At 44.3% G+C, this 27,177-nt stretch overlaps 1 protein-coding gene across 2 annotated transcripts in view; it reads right to left on the bottom strand.

Annotated features, from left to right (window-relative positions):
* The window catches only part of GMPR (guanosine monophosphate reductase), a 712,135-nt gene that overhangs the window by 437,301 nt on the left and 247,657 nt on the right, over window positions 1-27,177 (bottom strand). For both annotated transcript variants that reach the window (XM_069613564.1, XM_069613565.1), the window contains exon 2: window positions 2,181-2,300. In XM_069613564.1, coding sequence (XP_069469665.1) covers window positions 2,181-2,300 — 120 coding nt within the window. The remainder of the gene's footprint in view (window positions 1-2,180; window positions 2,301-27,177) is intronic.

The raw sequence follows: 27,177 nt of genomic DNA, 5'->3' as shown, positions 1-27,177 counted from the left end.
CGGTGTCCTGTTCTGAGTAACATTGTATGGAGATGCAGTGTGGAAGAGAGAGTGAGAGAGAGTGAGAGAGAGTGAGAGAGTGAGAGAGTGAGAGAGTGAGAGAGTGAGAGAGTGAGAGAGAGAGAGAGAGAGAGAGAGAGAGAGAGAGAGAGAGAGTAAGAGAGAGAGAGAGAGAGAGAGAGAGAGAGAGAGAGAGAGAGAGAGACCTGCACCATTGTTCTTCACTCTCTGGAGTTGGACGGTGATGGGTGAGTGGCTCTCTTTGCGTCATGACATTGCAATCTAACTACCAAGGGGAATATACAGTGCATATTATAGATGAGCACCATGTTTCCCCACTAGCTCGGCCATTTTCTCTGGTTCACCAGACAGAAATATTTTCAATGAGGAAAGCCATGTGGTGTATCCCCACTTCCTGAAAGCGGGCTCAGGGGTTGGAACAGTCGTCTGTAGCCAAAGCTGGCCCGAGAAAAAACACAGGTGGAGAATAGAAGAAATCCGGTTTAAACTGGTGTGTTTTTTTCCCTGACACCATCGGTCCACTAATGCCCACTGGGTACATGGAGGTACGAGAACCTAGCCATATGTGCATGGAAAAGCACCCCACCTTCCTGTCACTGTTTTGGCTCTGTCAAGAGGGGGGCCTCTGCGGGCAGGTATTTACCTACCGAGGGTAGCCCGGGCATAATAATAAGGGTCTTCAATAATAAGTGGACCCTAATGCTGGCCGTAGGCATTTTCTATAATGTGGCCCCTGTGTGACAAGAAAAATGAGAAGGCTGAATGCGGTTCATTTAGTAAAAATCACAAATTGCAAGCAGGGGACCGCCTACGTGTGCACTTGCTGCTGTGGGGTCCCCTGCATGTCATTTTTGACACTCTCAAAGTGTAGAATAAAAACGGAAGAGTGAAACGAGGCACCATCGCCTTTGCTCTTCATTTTTACTCTCTGCCTTGAGAATTCTACCACACTGCCTGCAAAAAGGCGTTGCAAGCGGCACTTTATAATGGATTTCTATGGAATCCACCTGCTATGCATCAGGCGTAAAAGGAAGAAATATTCCAGTGGAATCTTTGGTTTTGCACCTGCATGAAAATCACATGCGTGCTTAAAACGGAATGCTCTGCTGAGACGGCGGAGGAAAGCAAAGCGGAGACGCTATCGCTGCTACGCTGCCATCTTGCATCTCAGTGTGGCTGTTAAATGAGCTGGAACGTAAAAGGGAAGCGTAACAGCTTTTTAAAAGACCCCATGGGATTTCCAATAGCGCATGTTTTGACTGTTCGCCAAACTATGGAGCATTCAATTAATGGTTTAGCTTACTTTTCATTCATTTGTATGACGGCGAGTAGGGGCGGATTGTAAGTTACGATTTCTCGTCCCCCTAGCTCACCACCATACAATACTCTATGCAAATGCTGTGGATTCCTACGGAGTCTGCCTACATTTTACACCAACAAAAATCAGGCGGACCCCATAGGAATCCATTGCAAACGCTGTCTGCCATCAGTACATTGCAGGCCGTGTTTGCTCAATTTGCATACAGGAGTGCAAAATGGTGGCGTGCAGGTGAGTACGTCACCCTTTTACACTCCCCCTTTGCACTCCAAAATGCAAATGAAGAAAATTACGCAGAGGGGACATGTGTACGCCAAAGTGCAAACATAGCAGGTCCCCCTTGTGTGGAGGACATTTTCTCCTTAAAGCATTACCACCTGTGACATTACCACCTGTGGTAATATGACATTTCTCTACGGCGTCCTATGGGAGTACGCAATGTGAAATAACTCAAGAATCTCCATGACTGTAAATCATGCAGACCCTTGATGTTAGTGCATTGACGGGCGGTATTTCTTGAGGAAATACCACCATAGTCTAAATGAAACCCATTGTGTTGATGGCAGTTTGATTTTAAGGGCCTCCACCAGGTGGCAGTGCTGCCAGTGAGTTATCATTCGCAAGGAAACTATAGATTCGGAAAGCATTACCAACGGAAAATGATTCTGGTCTACCGTTTATATACACAAATGATACGTCAAGATGGCGTCGCTCTGGCCCTGGTATTGCAAAGGTTAACAGCACAGTAAGGTGCATAGTTTGGAAGATGTTACATGACATTGCAATTGGTTCTCTGAGGAGAAAGACAAACATATTACAATGTCTGCACTTTGGTACTTACTGTACTCAACGCTTTCGCCATTTCAAACGTGCCCACCGTGTCCATGTTTGCTGCAATGATGGGGATCCCAGTGTACGTTTGCTTCGAGTTGCGGAAGGTGAACGTGCGCATAAGATCTACCTGAAAAAAAAGAAGAGAGGGTGTGTTAACCCTGAGGAGCGGGGAGGGTTGGGCGGTAGCTACACATCGTTTCTGCAGCCCTACAGTTGGCAGGCAAATGCATTGGTAGGCTACGGAAGAAGTGTCTCTCCATTGAGGAGTTGAAATGTAGACCTATGGACATGGAAGAATCACATACTATATATAGCAAAGCCAAGTACACATTTTCAGAGGCTCTGGTTAATCTTGTCATTCTGACAAGTTATCAATTAACATATACCAATTCTGGATGGTTATTTAACCATCACCTGGCTGGTTTATACGGACGGATGTCGGCAACAGCAAAGAGAAGGAGGGCGGAGCGAGAGCTGTTTATAGTGACGCCGGCGATGCTGAGGTTAGTCACATGGCTCACAGTTCTTAATGCAATATCATCATTTGTGTCTCCTCCCACTGAACCTCTCCCCCTCGAATGCCCCATGTCATGGCCCGAGGAACAACAGACCACTCAAGTCCCTGAAGGATCAGTTCAAGGGTTTTAATTTTTACAACGTAAATGTGTAAAGGGATTGGGGGGCCTATAAGCAGAGTAAAGGAAACCCTAAAGATAACAATAGGCACATCTAGCTTGCTAGAGTATTACAGTACAACAGTCCTTCAAGCTCTCCCAAAAGCTCAGTCAGCCGGCCGCCGAACCATGTCACTCATAGTCTTTGGGGTTTGGGTGGCCTGGCACTTCTTTCTTGGCTTATGTAGATGGCAATCTTTGCCTTTAGTCATGCCTGTCTGGATATCGCTCTCCTCCATTCCTGGTTCGCAAAGTCCTCGGAACATGGGTTCATCCTCCAATCCCTGGTGCTACCAGCCAAGATCGCTGTGGGCCTGGAAATTGGCACGGCCAGGCCGATGGGTGCCACTAGCAGACTCTACTCCAGTCTTCACCAACACTTAGGCATCTCAACCTCCTCCTGGTCAATCTCTCTTTCCGGTTTTCCCTCTGCTTGCCTTCCCTCCTTCCCTCCATTCACAACTACCCACAATGCTGTGCACCTCGCCACCTCCACTCTAGTTTTACTTCACACTGTTCTCCTTCTGTCTTCTTGCCAGTTACCACGACCTCCACCATATTGTGCTTTCCCATCTGTTTTCCCTCTGTCATAATCCCTCTTCCCTCCTTATCTTTACTTTGGTTTCCTCTCCCATCTTTGCCCCTTTCTCACTTTTATATCTTAACTCCTTCCTCCCGTTTCTGTCTTCTCCTCTCCTTCACCTCCACTCCTCGTCCCCACTCTTCTTGATGCTGCTTTCGACAGCCCTGCTTGGTGACTTTCCCCTCCTTCATCTCCTCTGCTCAGCCTGACATTACACTCCTTGATGTTACTCTCTCGCCTTGATGGCTCTTTCTTCTCCCTCCCATCTCCTCCTCTTCTCCTGCACCACCTCCTTTTCCTCCTGTTCCGCCATCTCCTAAACTCCTTCAGTCTCCTTGCTGCATTGATCCTCCAATTATCTAAGCCTCCAATGTCCACATGTCCCAGTGCACATTGTGCACTTTTATAGTATGGCAGGTTAACCTATGGGATCAATACTTGAGGAAATACGTGTATCTGGCTACTAGAACTACCTGAGTGTAGGGATTGGCTGATTAAGGTCAAACTCTAACACTGGTCTATTCCCACAAAAGGCATCTTTACTGAGCAACACTTCCCTCATTTAGTTCTTGACTGACAAATCTCCCCTGTGGCCTTGGCTCTCTCATTACAATTTAGGGTTTCCTAGGTTTTGAGGTCTTTCCTTTCTTGAGGACCCATGGGTGCCTCACCCATGGGGCGGTTTGGGATATTGTTATTGTCTAAAATCCTCAGGCTAGTGATGGACAGGGGAGCCTGTGGGATCATTTTTGTACATCCTCCAGGGCATACATCCCAGAGCTGGTGGTTGCCCCCATCCCACATGTACTCCCCAGTCCCATCACTCAGCCTTTGACATGGGACTTCATCACGCTCCTTTCAGAACTCCGGTGGGCCGGCTTCAGTGCTCCACATTAAAAGCTAAGGAGAAATTGAGGGTAAGGGACAGATAAATCATGAAAGAGGCAGGAACCACCTGCCATATTCCTACCACTCCGATCCTTTAAGTGTGGCAGCTGAGTCAATTGTGGTGTGGCAGTCACTGATCTCACTAGCTCCTGGCTGCAACACATATGTGTCCGGGGCCACACAGTACAAGAAAGAGAATGAAATAAAGACAGGACAAATATGTCCTTAGTGAACTATTTAAAAAAAATAATTCTATCTCAAATCTGTAGGGTAACATGATAGTGAATAGAAAGATATGTTATATGACAGGTATCTCTTTTAGGTGAACACTATATATGCACACACATGTTATGTAAGGGTTTTGCCTATTTCTTCCAGCTCCTTACTGTGCTTTTTACCCGTGAGAGCTACGCAGCCCTCATTTCGCTCACAGGTAGGGTCCTTATTCCCTGAGGGTCCATTTCTCATGACAGCGCAGCCACTGTGCCTCACAGCCCCTGATGGTCTCGGCATCCCTGTGCAGGGATCCACGGTCACCTTTGTAGATCCTCCCCTTAGCCAGGAGTGCACTTCATCCCCTCAGAGTAGACTTTACCTCCAACACCGCTCATCAGGCAGCAGAGAGGAGAGGGCTGTGCACACTGGATCGGTGCTCCTTAGTACACCGCGCACTTACAAGCTTTGTGTTTTCAGTAATCGCAGAACTGCCTACGCCTGTCCCTGGGAGGTGACCAAACACAGTTGCACCTCAGGGTTGGCCATGTAGGCGTAAACAACAGGATTACATCACTGCCTGTTGTGTATCATATTTGTGAGGCACTGATGAGCTGGCCAATGCTCCCCTGGGGTCCCAATGTTCTTTTTTTCCAAAAGAACAGTTCTGGTTCAGGGCAGACTGCAACTGCCCAGGAACTATTATTAGACCTAAGAGACCTAGTTGTTTTTTCAGTAAAACTGTTTCCTGTTCACTTTTAATATTTATTGCACAATTTCATGAGCAGCCTCTATGACTGGGGAGTCTGCTAAAGGGTCACAATGTCTAGGTATTTGGGGCACTACACTGAGTATCACATAGGGGTTCTGCAGGGGGATCTTTTATTCTTAAAGGTATCCTTTTGTATTTCTTCTAAACTCTGACAACCTTACCTAGTCTACCTGTGCATCAGGGTCTGTGTCGTTGTCTACTGAATCTTCAATAAACATTCCGTTTAGGTAAAGAAAAGAAAAGGTTCCCCGTGGTTCGTAGGATATTATTTCTGCTTTTTTTGGCTTATGTGTGCATACTGAAAGCTGAAACCGTTAATGTGCATTCACTATAATTTACTAGAGAATGGGATCCTGAGGATTGCCTTTTCATTTCAGGTGGATGAACTCTCACGGTTACTCAGAAATCCTGGTGTCCGCATAATCTGTATCAGCCACTCATTGCAGGCTGAGCCTGGGTACTCGCGGTTAACCCTATTCATCGGGTTGGCCTTGGGCTGCTAAAAGTAATAAGCACACGTTCTGGGAGCAGGAGCAGACCCTAATGGTGGAGGGCCCAAGTTATAAGCCAGAGCGAAGCTTAATTCTAACTGAGCTAGAGTGTGTACACATTAGGAAAATTGCTCTACTTTCAGAAGGCTCTTTAATTGTTCAAATACTATTTGTATTGTTACAGCTGTCTACTGTTGCCAACATGGAAAAGCACTGTGCCATTTGTTCGGCTGGGATCGAAAGGCTGATCGTTTAGGTTTGTTGTATCAGAGGGGAGGTCTCGCTGGATGTACCCAATGATGTTATTGCTTGCAGCTTGTCTGGCGAATGTAGTAGAGAAAGTGAAGCATGTAGGTTGGATTCCTTGACAGTATCAAAAGTGTGGCATGCTGTGCTATGGGCCTCAAAGATTGAACAAAACGACCTTGCCATTGAAATATAGGAAGGAGACCTTATTATGAAACTTCCAATTTGACACTTAGATGCCTGGCCTGGGGTAATATCCTGATGAATGCTCAGTTACTCGCTATTACTTAAGCTATGATGGCTGTGCTACAAGAATCCAGTCCTCCACCACCACCAGAAGAATAGACATCATGCTTAGTTGGGGACTTTCTCAGCAGAACAACCAGTACAAAAAGGGTGGGGAATAATCACCAGTCATGGGTTGACCATAATACCCAGAAACTGAAAGAAATGAGATAATCTGATCAGGAGTAAAGCCAAAGAGTAATCAATGTCCAAAAAAAGCCAGCACTATAGACCGTTTCATCCATGTTAAATACAATCTATGATCCAACAGCTACGGAGGTGCCAATGTGTTGGAGGAAGGCGTTGGAAGTACTGAGTGTGAAGCCATGTTTGATAGTAAAGTTCAACGTAACTAAATTGGACCCAGGATATCAACGATCAAATCCTCTCACATGAATAGAGCAAATCCTTTGTTAGGACATCAAAAGAAGGAAGCAGAGATGAAAAAGATCAATGAGTGTCATCTAAGGATAATTCGGAAGACAGGACAAGTCTACTCATCCTTTCTTAATCTGAATCGGTACCTTACAAGACTAACAATTTAACAGAAACGTCCAAAAAGATCAACACGGTGGAAGGAGAAATGGACGAGGCATTTCCTACTGCCATCCACTACAGTAAAAATACAACATATAGGTGTGCAAATAGTGTTCTGAACACTTTCCTATTATGGTCGAGCTATTAAAGGCAGCACAAGACAACAGCCCGGAAGAATTATTGTTTAAGGCCCAAAACAAGAGTCTTAAAATGATGATTTCTTTTATGAGGTCAATTGTTGGGATTTGACCAAGAACTTTAAAGTTAAAATCGAACCCAGAGCTGAAAGTGATTGCAAACTTTACTCCTCTTTGACTCTGCCGATGGGCACGAATCCTGTAGTGTGGGGCGCGGCTCCTAGGTTGAACATGGCAAGGAATGGTATGTCCATCAAATGGGCAAGGATCATCAGTGAAGTCAGCTGTCCCCTTCTGTAAAATGCTAATGGCCATTCTGAGGCCTTTTTTTGTGGAGGTGAACCTGTATAAAGAATGCTACTGCCACAAATATATTGGCTAACATCGGTACAATACTTTTGCCATAAACCTCCCCCTCCAGTTAAACCAGGCCACTGCTTCAACAAAATATCAATGTTTTGATAGGGAGTAAAAATGCAGAAAAAGGGCTTCAATCCAGGCAGTTAGGAAGTTTAGATCGAAGGATAGGCTCTCGGTTGTACATGGTAAACAAGCTAGATGCCACTATTATCCCAACCTGGTGAATAGGAAGAAGATAGAGGCTCGGATTAAGGCTCGGGAGGACTTGTAGTGTGCAGATAAGGCATATAATTTTCAAAAGTTTTGGTCACGAGTAACCTATGCAAGCAAAGAGCTTTAAGCACTAATGTGCAGAAACATTTCAGCTGCAGCAAAGGAGGTCTCCTTTAGGTGCTGATACAGCCTAGTGGACCAACACCACTGCCACAGAGTGGCCAGAAAACTTATTTCAGGATGGGCAAGGCTTTCATTTACCTAAATTGACTCTTAAAGAGGTGTAGGTCAGGTAAGGTCCGAAGCTCTGAATCAGTACTCCAAAGAAGAATTAGTTACACTCTAAGAAAATATCAAAACAAAACTAGACGGCTACAAAAAGGAGATAGAATCTAAAATAATCAGGAAATTCCAAAGAGATACTCTCGACTACAAGTTGGACATCGTCTACGCGTGGAAAGAGTACTATTTACAAAGAGACACCACACAAGGTGGTAGAACCCCCTATAAGAAGTAGAAACAGGCACCTCACCCTGATATTTCATCCTCGGAAGCATCCAGTGCAGGAATAGACACTCTCCAAGAGGTACTAGATAAAAAAGTTGACCCTGAATGCAGCTCCAAAATCAACAATCAAAGTGCATCAAAATCTGAAGCCCCTGCTGCATCAGCCACCACTCCTTCCTCTTTTTTAGATCGGGTCCGACAAGATGAGGCAAGAAGAAAAAACCCAGCCACAAAGGAGAACTTCCCACAAAAGAAGACTTAGTTATAAAAAATTCTAGTCACAAATTGTCTAGATTCGAACTAACCACTCTACAATAAGGGATCTCTTTTGTCCCACATTACAACAGTTCTCTGCTGAAAGAAAAACATTGATTTCTTTAAACTTACTAGAAAAATTAAACTTAAAGTCTTCTTTGACTCTATTGAATTAACTGACAACAGAAAACAGTCTGATTTTTTGGAAATGAAACCCAAAAGTACATTCACTCCACCTACCCAGAATTCCATTCCATTTTCAAGTACTGAAGGACTTTAAAAAACTCAAATTTCCTTGGTCATTTGGTCATTTGGGTCACCTCCAAATATAGATCAGAAATTGAGAAACAACTGGTTGATCAAGATACATATCTGGAAATATTCAACGACCCAACTGAACAAGTGCGAAATATTATCAATAGTGTCCTCAAAGAGGCAGAAGCAGATGAACTGATCACCAATGGGACAAAGATCTTTCTCACCAATTTACATCCATCTATGCCAGTTATCTACATTACGCCTAAAGTTCATAAAAATCTCATGAATCCACCTGGACGGCCAATCATAGCAGCTAGCAACACACTATTGGAACCCTTAGCTCAATGCATTGATCGAGTGATACAACCACTTACTCATGGATTTTCTTCCTACATCAAAGATACCAATCACTTTTTGATGAAACTGGATGGAATCATATTTTATGAGAATACTGACATCTTGCTCCCCATGGACGTGGGAAGTCTATACACTAGCATCACACCCAATGCAGGTCTTGAAACAATGGAATGGTTGTTACTTAAATCCAAGGAAGTCCCAAAGCTGATCAGTTACTTACATTGAAACTACTTACCATTGTTTTAGCAACAATTTCTTCATGTTTGAAGATAGATATTTTGTTCAGATTTCCGCCACCTCAATGGGCGCGGCAATGGCTCCCAGCTATCCCAATACATACATGTCCTACTTGGAAGAATCACATGTGATCCACAATGAAATATGTGAGAAACATCTCAAATGTTTTCTAAGATACATTGACGACCTGTTCGGCATATGTAATGGGACACTTGAGGAACTTGAGGAATTCTTTGAGTTCATGGACTCACTAGCTCCAAGAATAAGATTCACTCATAAAACCAGCAAAACATCTATTGAATTCTTAGATGTACTGGTTTACTTCAAAGCAGGTAAACTACAAACAATCATCTATACGAAACCTACTGACAAGGTCAGTCTACTGTTTGCTCTGAGTTTTCACCCTAAACAACCATTGAGAGCATCCCTCTCAGTCAATTCCTGAGATACAGACAGATCATCTCTGAAGATCAAGATTTTTCATCCAAAGCTAAATCACTCACTGAGAAATTCCTTAGACGTGGCTACAATCCTGAATCTGTACGAGCAAGTGTAATTAAGGTTATGAACAGACCCAGATCGGAAGCGTTGAAACCAAAGGAATGTACTACCTACAATGACCTTGTCTATGTTACCACATACACACAACAAAGTGGTAAAATTACGAAAATTATCAAGAAAAATTGGAACACCTTATCACTTAACCCGATCCTAGCCAGATTGTTTCCAAAACCTCCTCTTTCCGTGCAAATCCCTACGTGACTTCCTCATCAAGACTGACTTCTCTGCAATAAAATTGAAGAAACAAGATTTCAAAAGCACCATACCATGCAATAATTGTCACAACGTAATCAAAGGGAATTTCATCATCCACCCCTACAAAGGGAATAAGATTGCTCTACATCACACCTCATCGTGTTACAGAATTTTTTTTAATTTATGGATTCAAATGCCCATGTGGACTCTATTACGTGGGTATGACTACAAGAAAAGCCAAAACACGATGGGTAGAACACAAGTCAAACATCAGACTTGCGTCTGAGAAATATCCAGTAGCGCAACATTTTCATTTACTGAGACATACCGTAGCACAGATACAGTTCATCATAAACTTGACTCTATGTCTCCACGCGGAATGAACTTGGAATGGGACCTAAGATGCTATTTGTAATTTTACTACCAAATCCATTCCCATTTTTCCTGCCCCCTCTCTTCGAGAGTTTCAAAACATCTGTTCCTCAACAGGTTACTCTCCCACTAGCACCAATCTGTGGTGCATCCAAATATGATCAGTATTAACTCTCATCACCTAGTCTGTTATTCATTTAAAGTACACACTGCTCTCCACACATAGGGGCATTATTTCAAAGGTGTCTCCTGCAGTTGCCTGTGTAACAGGTTTTCTATCGTTTACAGGACCTTTGCCCTGTTTAAATATATTTACAAAATGGCGCGCTGCTACTACAGGCAGTTTGGCTCCATTCACTCCAATTATCCCGCACGCATGCGTCTCTGTTGCTTAGCGACTAGACGCCTGGTCTGAACGCGAGCTGACAGCAGCTCCACACTCTTCAGCTTGCTTTCAGAATACCACACCTGGATCACTAATTTGTTACTAACATGATACAGGGAGCCCAACTCTTACGTTCTCGTTAGATTCTTAGATTGTGCGCATTTCAAACATAACCACCCATGCCAACTAACAATGGCTCCCCCTAACTTTCACAGGACATGCAACACAGACAGCCAGTGAACTTATTCAAACAGTGGGAAACACGGATATCTCATAACAAAGGGTGAGTACGCCTCTCCTTTGCCCACATTACACATATCTGTGCAAGTTTCTGAATGGCAGTCACTTACGTGGGACCCTGTGCTTTCTTCTAAGTGACTGGTCCAGTGTCTAATCGATGTCTAAGTATCTACATATATCTTTTAATCTTCACATCCTTCTGCCAACAGACACGCTGACGTTCCGTTACCACGCAGCAGCAAAGACTGTCTTCCTGCTGAATCAAGACATAGTGAAACACTGAGTCTGTTACCTGATACAAAGTAACCTAGATGAGTGTATCTCACTTTACATGTTAAACTTGGCAATATGTGTGGCTGGGATGTGGCACACAGCACTTTGCCCAAGCGACTGGTCCCATGTCCAATCCGCGCCATACTATTCTTCCGTGAGTCATTGCTGATAATTCCCCTCCTTTTCCAACAGATACATGGAGATATTGGGCCTCATTCCGAGTACGGCGCTAACCAATGGCGCTATTAACGCCTTGGTTGACGCCGTACCCGGACCGGCAGCGCCTTGGTGGATGGCGGAATTACCGCCCCATTCCAGGGTTGGCGGGGCGGTAATTCCCCAATCCCCATTTACCCTTCCCCATTCCCATTCTTGCCCCATAGGGCATAATGGGAGTGGGGAAGGCGTTAATTACGCCACCGTAAATTACGGTGGCGTAATTAACATCGAGGTCCCTTAGCGCCATGGTTTTTAACACCTGCTGAAAGCAGGTGTTAAAACCTCCATGGCGCAAAGGGAACTCGGAGTATGGCGGTAAGGGATTACCGCCACCGCTCTCGTTAGCGGTGGCCGCTATCCCTTACCGCCATACTCGGAATGAGGCCCATTCTCTTTTTCCCTCCACACCTTGACTGTGAAGTTTTATTCAACACCTTCCCAACTCCAAGGTCAAAAAGCACAGGACATTAATGTCCAGAATTAAATGCTGTAGAACAATGAGTAATTTAATCATACTTACCCTATACTACCTTTCACTTGTAGGTGAAACACGTGATCACAGATATTGTTTACCCGATGAAGGGCGTTCATTTGCCCGAAACGCATCCTAAATAAATAGGAAGCAACTCGCAGAGACATATTATCTCTCCCAAGTCAATAACTCTTCCTCAGCTTGATATTTGTGCCAATGAATGTTTTCTGATTATGTTTCATAAAATGTTTTTGTTTATCTGTATGTAATGCACTCACACTACGGGCCACAAAGGGACATTCCCACCTGTTGGCCTGCAGAAATTGTCTTATTTGTGCGGACACAGGAATTGTCTTATTTGTGCAGCCATTGAAATACTTTCAGTTATCAACAAATGTTGTGGAAAATATTATAAAAAATCTTTATTTTGATTCATGATTATCTATTTGTTGAACTATCACTTTTGTATTAATTGTATGTGACAGTAAACTGTGAGCCTCTATAATCAAAACTGTGTAATTGATTTGAATTAGTTTGAAAATAATTTACCCCAGTGTGCCCTGGTTTTGTCTCCCGATGTTTTCGGAGAACCTTCCCTATACTGCTTTGTATGATCTTGTAGCCAAGATCTAACCGGGAGCACCTTAAATAGTCTCAAATATTTTGTTACTTCTTGATACATCAGGAACTTGATTAACTTCACTGAGTGCACCTCTACACACATCCACTCTTTGAATCAGTACTCACTCACCTGTACAAATCTGACCTTGGTTTATGGGTCCGGGTACTGTACTGGCTGTTTAACGTATAGATTCAGAGACAATTCATTCTTCCTGGAAAGTGGCAGAAGTGATGCCTACATTTATAATGGGTATTCAAACCAACCCATGAACTACAAACTTACCTCACTCGCCAGGCCTCAAAATGTGCATTTGCCACTAACACGTTGCAAGTGATAGTTGACTCTTGGCAAGAAAGAAATGGTATGCTGTATGCATGGAAAGAACTGAGGGGCTCAGTGACATTTTATGTCTGGGTACTTGCTTGCAACTTTACATTTCTTTGCCTGTCACTCCTTGATGCTGTTAATAATATATTTGGTAAGTTATTTTTACCAAGGACATTGAGGTGGATGAAAGACGCTTTTGATCCCTCCACAGACCAGGAGGGATTCCACAAAGGAGATGGTACGGAGGAGAGGGGCCTCAGACCTATGATCCTGAGGGTCAAGTATGATGATTTATAAAAAGGCTTGCTTTATCTGGACATCAAGGTTCATCAGACCTCCTTCAACTGAGATGGCTTGTATCTCTTGTGGAGTGCCTTATTAAGGGGTGAATGGACTGCACTCTGGTTTCAGTTATCCTGGCCCTCCAGGTCAACACCAAATGGAGGGCCAGGTACAGTCACATGATAGAGGATACTGAGGAGAAGGGAATTCTGCAGAGGTGTGTCTTGGCCTCTGTCCAAACTATTTGTCAACATTCTAAATGCATATCCACAGGGAACCATCGCAGTCCTCGTCCTTTCATTTGCAGATGATACCATGCTACTGTCGCAAACTGAAAATGGTTGATAAAATAGTTTTCGGTTGTCACCAATGGAGGTTGTACACTGTTATGGATATCTAGGAATAGGAATTTCCTCCTCAGTGCCCCGAAAGCCCCATTCAGCAAAAAGCGAGATAGCCTTGAAATGGCCATGAGGGAGGCGACTGCACTTCGTTCAAAAGTTCAGGGGTCGTATCAGATCCAGATAAGGCCATGGAAGTTGCAGGTGCCCTTTGCGCCAGCAAGCTAGGGTGGCAGGCCAAGGTAGCTATCCAACAAGCAGCTTAAATATTTAAGAACATCTCTGTTTAGAATCAGCTCTACTCCCAATGCTGGTGCATGAGGAATAACTTGAATATGAGAAGCAAGGAGGCACCCTGCATCTATTTATTCTAAGGCTATAAAACTCATTAAGGAATCATACTGGGAGGCGGTTACTGGTGCTAAACTCGAGCCTGTACTGCCCAAACATAGGCTAACCCTCTACAATCATCTGAAGAACTTTGAGGAATAAGAACCACATTTGGATGACATACTCTTCCTGGGAATGCATTCCCCATATGTCAATTTTTATCTTGGTAGCCTCCTCATGAAAACGAATGGGCCAGGCTCGATCCTCATAAATGACTGTACTCATGCTTATCATGTTAACAGGATACATTCTGCCCAGGAAGGGGCTAAATCAGTGCATGAGATGCCATTCCATGTTGGCCTTCCCTTCATCATCCTGAAATTAATAGCAAGTAAAAGAAAACCTGGCTTCGGCCTGAAAGATTCCAATGACGGAAGGTTGTGCCTAGAATTTTACTAACGGCAAATGCTGTATGTAATATGGTGCTTATAGATTTGCAATACACCTGTAAGTGAGGCTAGAGCATTTAAGAGAATATACCCCATATTAAATGTAAGTCTGCACAGACATGTGTGGAGTGAACACCCAGCACCCAGCAAGACATTATTTCAATTGTATTCCCTCCACAGGAGGTTGTTACAGTGGCTCACAAGCAGAGCTACACCCTTGTCCTTGTACAGGGAAGAATAAATAGCTGTTGATAATAGAATGAGACACACATATCACCTGCAACATCATTGGTGGCTCACGATAAGAGTGGTCTCAAAGATATGCAAGGCTTTGTGCCGCCTTGCTGTCGACAGAGCAAGCAGTACGTTAAGAGTCAGTTTGACATCAAACCTATAATCAAAAATTGCTAAACCGACTTAAGGCGATCGTGACCAACTCATGTGGTTGGGGGACGTACCAAGTTGAATGTTGGTATACATCACAACTTTGTGGGCAGGGTTTCAGAACCCTTGCTTCATAGATTTACAATAAGAACCCCATATTCAGACAAGTGTCCATCACTTGAGAAGTGAGCTTACTAATGAGGGACTGTCCATTTCTGGATATTTAATGGATGACAGGTCTCCATTTGGGAGACTGGCAGGCAATCAGATTGGAAGATGACATGTCCTGATGGGGGAGTGAGCTGAGAAGCAGTTCTAAAGTCCCTGTCATTCCTTGACAGAACCCCATCTTTGACAGGGGGTTCTCTGCTAAGCTTGAGAGCAGGAGGCATCCAGTAACTGCTGGGTATGTGCTCTTGAATTAAAGAAGGCTCATTCAGCATTTACTTTTTAGCATTTAAAGATTGTGAGCTGAATGCTTTGCATTATTTAGCATTCTTTTTTCATTTGGTGTTTGCATTATGCACTCCCATTTTTTTGCATTTTGAGTAGGACGTTTCTGAAATAGTATTATTGTTATTATTATTATTATTATAATTGTGTAATGTATAGAGTATAATGCTTATCCTTGATTTCTATCGCAGTTGCCTTTGGGTGTTTGCAGACTTATTATTTATCAAATGCATTTGCTTTAATAGATTGCATTTCTTTAACATTAAGACCGTGACACATATTTTGGTTTAGTTCGCCCTATTGGAATCGTAGCAGAGTTTTGCAGAGTGTTGCAGAGTGTTGCAGGCTTCCTGGTGTTTTGAATTTCCTATGGTTTGATCTCAGCATTTCCAAGACATCGTGCTTGGCCCATTGGAGGCCCTGGTGGAAGGAGCAGTTATTGTGTGTTGACATAATGAAGAGGGTGCTTTATTTACAGCACCGGCTCAGAATGAAATGTGAACTCTGATGTATATGCTGTGAAAAGATTGTATTGCAATTAATTATTCTTAAAAGTGTAATAACCTGTTGCACAAACACCCTTCCTTGCTTATTGCCCAGCTATTGGTTGATTCTTTTAAGTGTTGTCTATGCCCTACATAATACTTTTCGAATTGAATAAATAAAAGCATTTACTGATTGCTATCAGGTACCTGGAGAGAACATCAATGCAGAAACTTCATGAGTCTTTCAACAGGCAATATGAAGAAATACAGCAGATGGTGCAGAAATTACAGACCAAACTAGACATTCATGAAAACCAGCCTCGTACGTGGAGTGGGGAAAGGATTATACCCCCACCGTCGAGAGATAGCAAACAACTGCATTGCTGCAGAGCTCAAGCGCCTTCAGAATATGCACCTCCGGAGTCCACTTCACTTCAAGCCTGCCAGTTTGGTCAACTTTGCAGGCTTCAAAGACATTCCACCTGCGTGCGTGACGGAGAAGGCGCTAACTATGGCAACGCAGCTGTGAGGTGTGATGCTCTGAAGACATCTAGCTGTGCAATCTCAGGAAATGTCACACTGGTCCTGAAGCTAGAACAGCCAGACCTTCCCAACAGGAGAGCTCTGAATTGACCAATGAGCTAACATCACAAAATAGCCAGCTGTAAAGGAACTGCAGCGTGGCCTGGATAAAGGTAATTTAATGAAAAGACTCAGACTGTGATAAGCAAAAAGTAAATATATGCCAATGGGTGAATGCCAACAATCAAAAACCTGCCACCATCCCAGCTTGGCTGATTGCCATCCCAACTGATGTTGTGGGAAGATTAACAGAAGCGTTATTGGACTGTGGCTCCCGTGGGTGAACACTGTCTGTAGACCATACTACAAAGCACATCTGAACTGTTGATCTGATGGAACCTCCTGACGACAGTCTGGTGTGCATGCGAAGATTCACCTAACGCAAGCAGTAGCTGGGGTTAACGCTACTCTCACAGTGTTAGCATTGGTTTGCGCTTCGACAAACTCTAACAGAGAAGTGCCACTGTTGAACATAACACACTCTGGCATTCTAGGGATCCTGGCAAGGCTGCACTTGAATGTTGACAACGCATCCTGCATGTCAGAAGGCCTATCTACAGCAATGGTTGGAAAAAAGTGATCAACCAAAAGGAACTGCTGGAGATGAGGTCACAATTAAGATTCGAGTTCAAGAGAATATTTCAGCTTACATTACTGCGATGCTATCTGGACAGAAAGGACTGGCTGGTATTGGAAAATCAGAAGTCTTGTGATAGAAACTCCCAGAGAAGACAATTTAACAGGGGGGCTGTTCGGTCAGCGAACGATACTCACCAGCAGACAGAAAAAGAAATAAAACATTTGCGTCCCATCACATACCCGTGACTGGGACCAAGAAGTATGCCAAGCCATTATTTACGTTTTAAGAGGATTTTTTTAAACACAAACAGTACCTGTCTACTTCACCTAAAAAAACTTGGTATTGTTAAGCCAAAATAATATGTTCGCATGGATTATTTTTATTTCAGCGTTTAATATATATATATAAAAATTTCATATAAGGCGAAACAAAACACTCTTAAGCCCCCATACTTCACCTTTCAGTTACCAGGGTCTTCCTGGGACCCATGGTGTTTAAAGTTCAACAAGGGTGATTCCTCTGCTTAGATCTCTCCTCAGGCATTGCAGGTTTAAAGGATCCTGAAACCTCCCGCTTGGTGGTACTAGGCGCAGGCTTCCGGAATCCCGAATCCCAAGGAATAAACTTTGCCAGCAGTCTATCTGATTGGTGGGAGAGCTGGATGAATTTTCTTGGGATGACGTTGAGAGAGATATCCCTGGTTCATTGGCTTGGGTAGATCATTCTTCTCCCTCTCTACTCCAGACATGCTCTCCCTGTCCTGCTATGGTCCTCTGAAACCTTCCTGACTACCTAGTTCCTCCTCCACTCTTTCTTCTGATGCATGTATAGTATTTTTTTCGTCATGGCCTCCTTCCTCATCTGATGTTGTCAACTCTGCCTTAAGATCACTTCCATTTCCTATTACCACCTTTCTCCTCTGCACCTCATTTATACCCTCTTGTTGCCACTAGCACTTCCCTAATACCCCTTTTCCACCTGTTATCAACACCTCCTCCTTAGTAGCTCTGTAACTCTCTGCTACCGCCTTCAACACCTTAATACATGCCTCAGTCATTGGTGCTGCTTTCTCCTTGCTTTTCTCCTTTGATACCTATGTTACCATCCCATTTTCCTCATTCTCAACGGTTTCAGTATAGGCTACCCCTGCCGTTTATTCTACTTCTGTGTCTCACACATGCCACTCAATGTTAGCACCTGCTCCTTCTCAATACCATCTCCCCTCTTCCCTGATTTTACTACCTACTTCCTCTCACCAGTATGCTCCACCTCTAACCATCTGCCCATAATTTCCACTACCTGATGTTTGCCCATCTTCCTCTTCATATGACATCCACTCTCCAACTTCTTATACTTTAACATAACCACATTCGATGTGCAATGTGTGCCATTGAAACACACATATATCCCACTTGCAAGACCATCAAACACAGGATTGTGTAATTAAATCTGATTTATAATAAGTGCAATATAACAAAAGGAATCCAAAGCAAATAATGCAAAATGAATCACTCATTTGCCATGCTCACTAAACACTTGATTGCACCCCACTGAAATGCAAAACAGCAAAATCAAATCTGATTTGCTACATGCACAATTACTCAGCAGGAAACCCAGAAACATAATTCCAAAGACCACAAACCCACGTACATCACATCCCCATATTGCACAAACAAATGATCTAAACACTAACACTAGGCATGCAAGATATCTCACGTGCACCCCAAAAAATCAGCAGGTGTATTACAGTTTAATGTAAAACATTCAGGAATGTTAAAAACAATATAAAAAACAATTCAAACATTCCACAAAGCACTTAAAATACACCGCTTCAGACCACCCTAAAAATTCCCCAAACAGCACTGATGCATGGTATCACATATATGCACCCCGCAAAATCAGCACAAGTATTAGAATTTAATGTTCAACATTTGGGAATGTTAACCAAGGTAAGTGCAACCCCCAAAACATTCCGCAATGCACACAAACAAACATACTTCACTTCAATTTGCCCCAACACTGCCCAGAACATGTTTGTAAATGAACATACAATTATTAACAGAAACTTCATCTTCAACGCCTCATAGAGGATCTATGAGAGAAACCTGCACGCCCATCTCAACACCTTTTCCCAGGGTGTTTTTATATGGGGGCCAGCCCCCACAATACTCGTCCTTGCCCCCAATATCTCCTCCCCATAACACCCACCCTCTTACCTTAAACGCCTTTTACCACATTGTACCCCAGTGAAATGTCCCATGGCATAATGCGATATAAGGGCTTTGTGGAAATGGAAGGATACCCCTCAGACAAATAATATTTCTGGCGAAGCAGTGAAAACAACCACTGCCCACCCAATGCCCCTCATTTCCACCATTGAAAGGGTACAAACCATCACCAATAGTGCTACAAAGTCATCTGGCAAGGTGTCCATTTGAAATATTGGAACAACACAATCGACAATAATTACATCAATAATAATACCCAAAGTATCCTTTAGTCCAGTGACACAAGAGAAAACGAGAAGCAAAATATCAGAGAAAACAAGAAGCAGGACATCTAAGAAAACAAGAAGCAGGACATCTAAGAAAACAAGAAGCAGGACATCTAAGAAAACAAGAAGCAGGACGTTTGAGATGGAGAGACGGCACAAATGGCCCAGGAGTCTCATAAGAAACATCACGGCCATGTTTACATAAAGCATTACGACAAGTCTTTATTGAAAATATCTCCATTGGTACTACATAACTAGAATACTACTAAAGAGTGTTACTAAAAAACCCTGAAAAAGAACTTTGTAAGTAACATAAGAAGCACAATAAGTAGTATAACAACTTTTACGTGCTAATAAAATAAACAATGTCATAATATGGGCATTGATCAACAGACAAGTCCAGCCTGGGATTAGTATTACAGCAGTTTATTCGTCTTGCTTGTTATCAATTTACGGAAGAAAAAGTAAAAACAAAACAAATGTTTTTAGGACTGGGATTAAATTATTCCATAAACTCCTTCTCCCGGCTTCTCTTTTCCCTTTACGTCCGTTTCTCCAAAACTCAAACTCCACTTTGTGTCAAAATGTAAGCAAAGAAAACCAAGCATAACATTTCAGGAAAGTCTTTGTTTACCATCCCACCAGACTGTAGATCTCCTTTGGCAGTTCCCAAGAATGTGGGTCCCTCTGCTCACTTGGCTCCCCTAAAAATAGTCCACCATGCTGCAGCATGTCTTATTACGGGTGCTCGGAAATGTTACCGAATCACCCACATCCTACGCAAACTACATTGGCTTCCTCCCAAGACCAGGGTACTGTTCAAGACTGCATGTATCATTTACCAAGCAGTCACGAGTACATCAACGTACCTGATGCTAAGCTCCAAATATCGGTTATTCATACCCTCCCACAGAGCAAATCAACCAACCAGCTTGAATCACAACTCCCCCACACAGAGAGAACCTGCAAACAATCCTTTTCCTGCCACGCACCTCAACTCAATCCCGGTGTCAGCTCTGAATGCCCCCACAATTCTCCAATTTTGCAAATCTCTCAAAACATGGCTTTTTCAACAACACCTGACCAAGGACTAATTCCAATGGATGCACATACTTCAACTCATAGTACTGCGCTGATTTTAAAAGATGCCAGTCCACATGCTGGCTACGAACACGCTGCACAGCGCTCTGCTGCTCTCGAGCTAGATCCGCACAATTAAATAACACATTTAAAAATAAATATTAATTGTTCCATCTCACACAAGGGGAAACATTGTCTGGCAATGCTCCTGTTGACATGAGGACACGGCTGCCTCTGATAAGTCCGGCAGGTTATGTAGCTGTTGTTGAGTCTATACACTGAGTTGCACAAAAGACTGTGATCTTCCTTTCAGATGGGGAGAGAGCGAACTGTGTGGGGGTTTTGCATGAGTTTCCCAAGAGTTCATGAGGGTCCCATCACATCCCCTTTACTAGGATCATGATTTGTGCCCTCTGTCCCTCCCTCTACCATTTCTTCTGTTCCACTCTGCCATGCCACATGCCCGTTCCTTCTTACACTGAGTTGAACCCCTTTGGTTGGGGGGGTCTATCCAATACCCTATTCTACAGGTGATGCTTTCCTCTTATTCCTACTTTTCCTTTTTCTAGTAGCTCCTGAGTATTAGATTCCATCTGCATCCCAACCTTCATGTGCTGTTTCCTTCTTACCCCTTCCTGATATTGTTCTCCTTCCATTGTCTGCTGTCTTTCTCTTTGCCACTCACTGATTATCTCTCCCAAACACCTCATCTTTCTCTCATTCTGCCACCTGCTGATGTTCCCCTCCTGCCACGTCCAACGACTCTTCTCCTGTCACTTTCTGCATCGCTCCTCCTGCCACCTGCTGATACTCTCCTTCTACCACCATCTGATACTCTCATCCTCTTCTGATGTTCACCTCCTGCTATGTATTTATTTTTTTCATTTGTAAAGTGCGCATACAATCCGTAGGCATTGAGGCGCTGTTGCAGAGTACTAGTCAAGCTAGTATGATACAGGCATAGTTATATACAAGTAAAAGGTAACATAGGTATAACAAATGGCAATCATACCTAGGTATAAAGCCAAAAGGCTACTATCCTACAAAACAAGCAGTTGGGCAGTGGGGCAGGCGATAGTTCCTGGCGAAAGGCATAAGGGGAGGATTCAGGTTTAGGTAAAAAGCAGAGTTTTTAAAATGTTTGCAGAAGATCTAGTAAGATTTCTCTGCCCTTAAGGGGGTTGGGAGGTCATGCCAAGGCTTAGCAGCAAGGTATGGGAAGCTGGAGCCTCTGCCTTTATATCTCTTCACTTTGGGAACAATTAGTCTATCTGTGTATGGGATCCTAGTGGGTCTCAAAGAGTCGGCTTTGGTAATTATTTTGGATAGCTAAGGTGGTAATATGTTTGAGAGCCACTTGTGGGTAATGGAGAGTGTTTTGAAAATGATCTCCTGGATGGGGAGCCAGTGTGCGTCTCTTCTAGCTCTCGTGATGTGCTCTCTTTTCGGGATGTTCAAGGCTGCTCTGAGGGTGTTATCTGGATGACTTGCAGTTTGAGGATGTTTCTGGAAGAGGTGCCACTGAATAGGATGTTACAATAATCAATCTTGGAACCAATGATTGCAGGGGCAATGGTTAGGCAATTGTTTTTGGAGAGGTAGAGTCTGGCTGCATTAAGGACCTTGGTAGCGTAGGCTGCCGAGGAGGCAATGGCACTTATTTGTCTAGTCATGGTGCGTGATGCATCTAGGTAGAGCCCTAGGGTCGTTACAGTGTTAAAAACAGGAATTGAGCAATTGTCGATTATGAAGGTTGATTGTTGAGGCTCTTTAGGGTTCTTGGTGGGCCAACAATCAGGATTTCTGTCTTCTAGCTGTTGAGACAAATATGATTGGCTACCCTCCAAGCCTAAATTGAGGAGTAGATCAAGTTAAGGGTGTTAGAGTCTTCTAAGTATTTTCCTGAGATGGGGATCAAGATTTGAGTGTCGTCGGAATAGTTAGCGTATGCTATGCCAAGTGAGTCTAAAATGTGGAATAGGGGTCTGGAAAAACATACTGTATAGCGTAGGGGCGATGCATGATCCTCGTGGCACACCGCAAGTGATAGGGGAGGGAGAGGAATTGGTGATCTCAGAGAAAACCCTCATTACTCTTCCATTCAGGAAAGATGCTATCCAGGCAGTGGCTGAAGGTGAGAAATTAGCGTGAGTGGTGAGGTAGTGGTAGAGAATCTGGTGGTTGACCAGGTCAATGCTGCAGATATGTCTAGGAGGAGGAGCAGGGCAGACTTGCCTTTGTCCGTAATCTCAGCTAATTGATTTTTTAGATAGAGCGGGGTGTATTCCGTACCATGCCTTGGGCGGAAACTGGGTTGACGCATCCCTAGGATGTGATTGTCCTTCAGGAACTGCTGAACTTGTAGACAGGCAGCTCATCAAAAATCTGTAAAATGAAGGGGATAGTGGTGATTGGCCTGTAGTTTGAAGGGATGTCTGGGTCTAGGGATGTTTCTTCAGTAGGCGGAGTACCGAGTCTTCTTTGAGGTTGGCTGGAACAGTACTTTTAGTGAAGGTGGTGTTTTTGATGGATGTGATGATGGGGGTTAGTATGTCGGCACAGTCTTTGACTAGGAGTGCAGGGTATATGTCACCTTTGCATTTTGATGGATTTAGAATATGAATCAGTTTGGTGACATCAGTTTCTGAGAGGTCTCTGAAGAAGAACTGAGTGGTGGAGGACGTAGGGGGGACAATTATTCCTCGAGGTCATGGGTACTATATTGAATGTCGCTTGTTGAGATAGGATCTTCCTATTCAAGGTGTCCATTTTGCTTAGGAGTGCCTCTTGGATGCTAGAGCACCAGATCTTGTCTTTAATGGTGGTTGTGGGGGGGAGCTGCAGGGGATTCAAGTTCTCTGTATATGGTGAAAAAGTATTTTGCGTGTAACTTGGCATTACTGATTATAGTGTTGAAGGAGTTGGACTTGGCTGTGATAATGGCTGATTTATATCATTTGAAGGTTTGGTGAAGTCCTGTTTTGCCGAGATGGTTGGTTCTCTTGACCAGGTTAACTGGGCATGTCGTTTCATGGTACGTAATTCTAATAGGTCGTTAACCATGAGTTGGAGTGTCTGACCACCTTCGCTTTGTGCGGTACTAGGGGGGCTATGGTGTTCACTGACCTAGAGAGGATTGAAATGTAGGTATCCACTAATGAAGTAGGGTTCGAGGCAAAGGGAGCCTGAAGACAGGGAGTGTTGATCAGGGGTAGAATATTGGCTCTGTGAGCTTCCGTGAGCTCCTTGTGACACAGGAGGAAGTGGGTTAGGTAGTGAAATTGGCTGGTTAGGCTGTGTGATAGTAAAATGGATAATATGGTGGTCAGGCCATGGACAGGGTGTGTTGGCGCTGGTGGAGATTTGACATTGTGATCTGTTGTGTGACTCACCGGCAGTGTGTTTAAAAGGCATGCATTGGCGCTATTACAGGGGTTTGCATGGCTAAGGCGTGGGAGTCCACCTGGTGTATTTTTGAATCGAGTGTGGGGACCACCATTTTGAGAGGGAGGCATGTAATTTCAGTGGTGTGATGTGCCGTATTGTTAGCACAGTGCTCCGATTCAGAGGTCATGGGGAGTTCAGCATTAGCCGTGGGCAGAGCTGCTGAAAGCGCATGTGCACTTGCACAGTGTTGTGGGGATTGTAGTTTCCTAGGCGCAAACCGCGCAACGCGGACCTTGATATGATATGATATGATATGGCATTTGTAACGCGCCTATACACAAGTGTTGGCCCTTGACTGGGAGAGGGAATCAGATAGCAAAGCAAGTGCTTTGTGCAGGCGATCCGGGCGTTAGCAGAATGCTGCTGGTGAGAGGAAACATGTAACTGATGGTGGTAGTGCTAGCGCTCAGGAGGTTCTGCTTTGTAAGAAGGCATCTCAGCTGTGTGTCGCATGTGCAACATCGTGTGAAAGCGCTGAGTTGAGTTGCAGTCTGGCAGTTGTTTGTTGTTCTAGGAAGACAAACGCATAGTCGAGTGCGGATCTCAGGAAGCGTGTGGGGGGGCAGAGGGATTACAGAGTGGCAATAAAGGCATACGTGCGGTGTAGTGTGTCAACAGTAATCATTGGCATGCATGAAAGTCCCACATTGTTATCTTTGTTTACAATGTTGGAATGTGCAGCAGGTAGACAAAAGGCTATCCCAGATAAAGTGTTTTTGGTCATGCTATGGGAGGCCAGTGCAGGCACATGTTGTGATACATACAATACAAGGTTATCCAGCATACATGGCTGAGCGGTAGTAGAGAATATATTGGGCAAGCCCTGTGGTACAGTAAATGTTTGGTCATCCAATACTTGTTGTGCAGCATGTGCAACATCGCGTTCAACGCGGCTGAGACCGGCAGAGACTGCTGGTAGAGGCCTTGAGTGTTGACCTGCAGGGGGGGTGGCTTCGCCTGCCGGCGCAGGGGGTTGGCTGCTTCATGCTGGTTCACCAGTCAAGCATGACGCTGCAGGCCCAGGCCAGCCTGGGAGCCTGGTGTTCACCGAGGCATGGTGGCTGCCATCTTGGATCATGGAAAGCCTCCACATTCAGTGCTTCTTCCAGGGCAGATGGGGTTGCAGATCTCCCTGTAAGCAAGGGGGACCTGTGTCTCAATGAGACCGGCAGAAACTGCTGGTAGAGGCCTAGAGTGTTGGCCTTCAGTGGGGCCGGCTTCACCTGACAGCGCATGGGCTTGGCTGCTTCAAGCTGGTTCATCAGCCAATCATGGTGCTGCAGGCCTGGGAGCCTGGTGTGCACCGATGCATAGTGGTGGACATCTTGGATGATCAAGGAAGGCCTCCAAATTCAGTGTTTCTTCCAGGGCAGATGGGGTTGCAGGACTCCCTGTAAGGAAAGGGGACCTGTGTCTCAATGAGACCGTCAGGGACTGTTGGTAGAGTCCTTGAGAGTTGGCCTTCAATGGGGGACGGCTTTGCCTGCAGGTGCAGGTGGTTGGCTGCTCAGTGAGACTGGCGGACAACATTTACCTCCTGATACTCTTCCCCTGCCAGCTCCTGCAACTCTCCATTTCCTAGGTCCTGATGTTCAACTCCTGCTACATCCCAATATGCCTACTCCATCCCGGATCTCCAACCTCCCCTCCTCTCTCCTGAATTGGAAACACACTCCAAACACCTACCTCAACTGTCTAAAAGTGGCAATACTCCTCTCTTTAGAGTATGTGCTCATATATCTGAAATAGTCTAACAATGTGGGTCTGCAGCTGTTATAGTCTGATTGTCCATGAGTAGGATTGTCTCTGTGTAGTTTCAGCATTACTATCAGCTGTGTCTAATCTGGTAGCATTTACCTGCATCGCGATGCCGTCTTCAACTTCAAAAGCCTGATCTGCCATTTTGGAAAAGGGTAACAAGTAATTTCACACATGCAAAGAAATACTGTTAGTGTCATTGAGATTTGTAATTTAGGACGATATTTCTTGGCCAACTTGACCCTGAAAGAGATCCCTTGTATCGTTGAGTTGTCTATGACTGATGTATTCCTTTTTTTCATATCAGTGCTGGGCTTGTGGTAAACATGTATGCACTTGTCCACTCCCTCTACTTTGTCACGCCTGAAGCGACAGAGATATGCAATGCGTTCTGTATGGACTACAGGCGGCAGACAGTATATTGTGCTTTGCAGAGGTTTACAGCAACAAGGACATAGTTGCCTTTTGCATCTGTGACAGGAAATGTATGTGTTTTTCTGGACAAGTGTACTGTGGTACATTCAGTGTACAGTAAGTCACATCTGAGTACAGCAAACAGTTTACGCCTCTTTTGTTTTTGTCTTAAACAAGTGCCTTTTGAACAAGTGCCTACTAATCACAAAGCTACAGGACAAGGTTTTTTTTTTCACAGTCAAGGTGGACGGGGAACATCAGCTGAAATTCCAAATCGCAATGAAACCAACTGTAAGCAGCCGAGCGTGTCGCTTTTGGGCTCTGGTTATTTATTTATTTTTATTCATCGATGAAGGCCTGAGGCAGGAAATATCAAATTCTACTGCTCTCATCTCTGTGAAATGGAAATGTTAGCTGGCTAGTGAAATGGAAATGTTAACAGCTCGCTGTGTTCTTCTGAGTCTTTGAAGTGGATTCTGTTTATAGATCTTAACCTTGAAACATTTTTGAGCAAGGACAGGCTTTGTCACGGAAGGCACAGAGTTTTCCACACGAGGGTGCCATAAAGCCAGGGACACCTTCAGAAACACTTCCTGGGCTTATTAAGTGTGGAGCGAACAGGTGCTAGAAAATTCATTGAGGCTGCCTCAAACTTTAGGAGACAGTTACCTGTTAATGTGGCATTTAATGGTGGTGTCATGTGGAAATGGCTCATCTTTATACCATGCTCAATCAGACAGACAATGATCCTGCCAATTAATTTATTCTCAAGCACCCGGTTGCCCTCCTCTGTCGAATGTGACCTTTTTTTATGGCCACCTTGTTGGGCGGGCCATACAGTTATTCATTGTGAATTTCATTGGTGTCATTGAGTATTTATGGCTGTTACTGCTCCTTCTGCTGTCCCTGCAATGGCTAGAACCATCACTCCATTGATGAGCACGAAGATGAAGGAGCATTAGCGGCCGGGGCAGAGGGTGCAGCCAATCAGGTCCCATAGATCGTGGGCTGAAACCTACAATCTCAGCCCATATTCCACGGAACGCGCGGGCTGACTCCTCCGCCTGCAGTGCCATCTTCCTTCCTCCTTCTTGCCTCCTATTTCTTTTCTTCCTATTTTCCAACTCCCCTCCCGTTCCCCATTCACCTGAGTGCTGTGGCAGCGGCGGCACTCTCCGCCGCCTCACCGCCTCTCACTCTTCCCAGGCACCATGGTAGTGATAGAGGTGCTCCATAAGAAAAGGAT

The sequence above is a fragment of the Ambystoma mexicanum genome, chromosome 5p (assembly GCF_040938575.1).
Source record: "Ambystoma mexicanum isolate Mex_15411 chromosome 5p, UKY_AmexF1_1, whole genome shotgun sequence".
Classification (NCBI taxonomy): domain Eukaryota; kingdom Metazoa; phylum Chordata; class Amphibia; order Caudata; family Ambystomatidae; genus Ambystoma; species Ambystoma mexicanum.
Note: the sequence above shows the minus strand (reverse complement) of the source record. Positions and strands in the feature narration are given on the sequence as shown.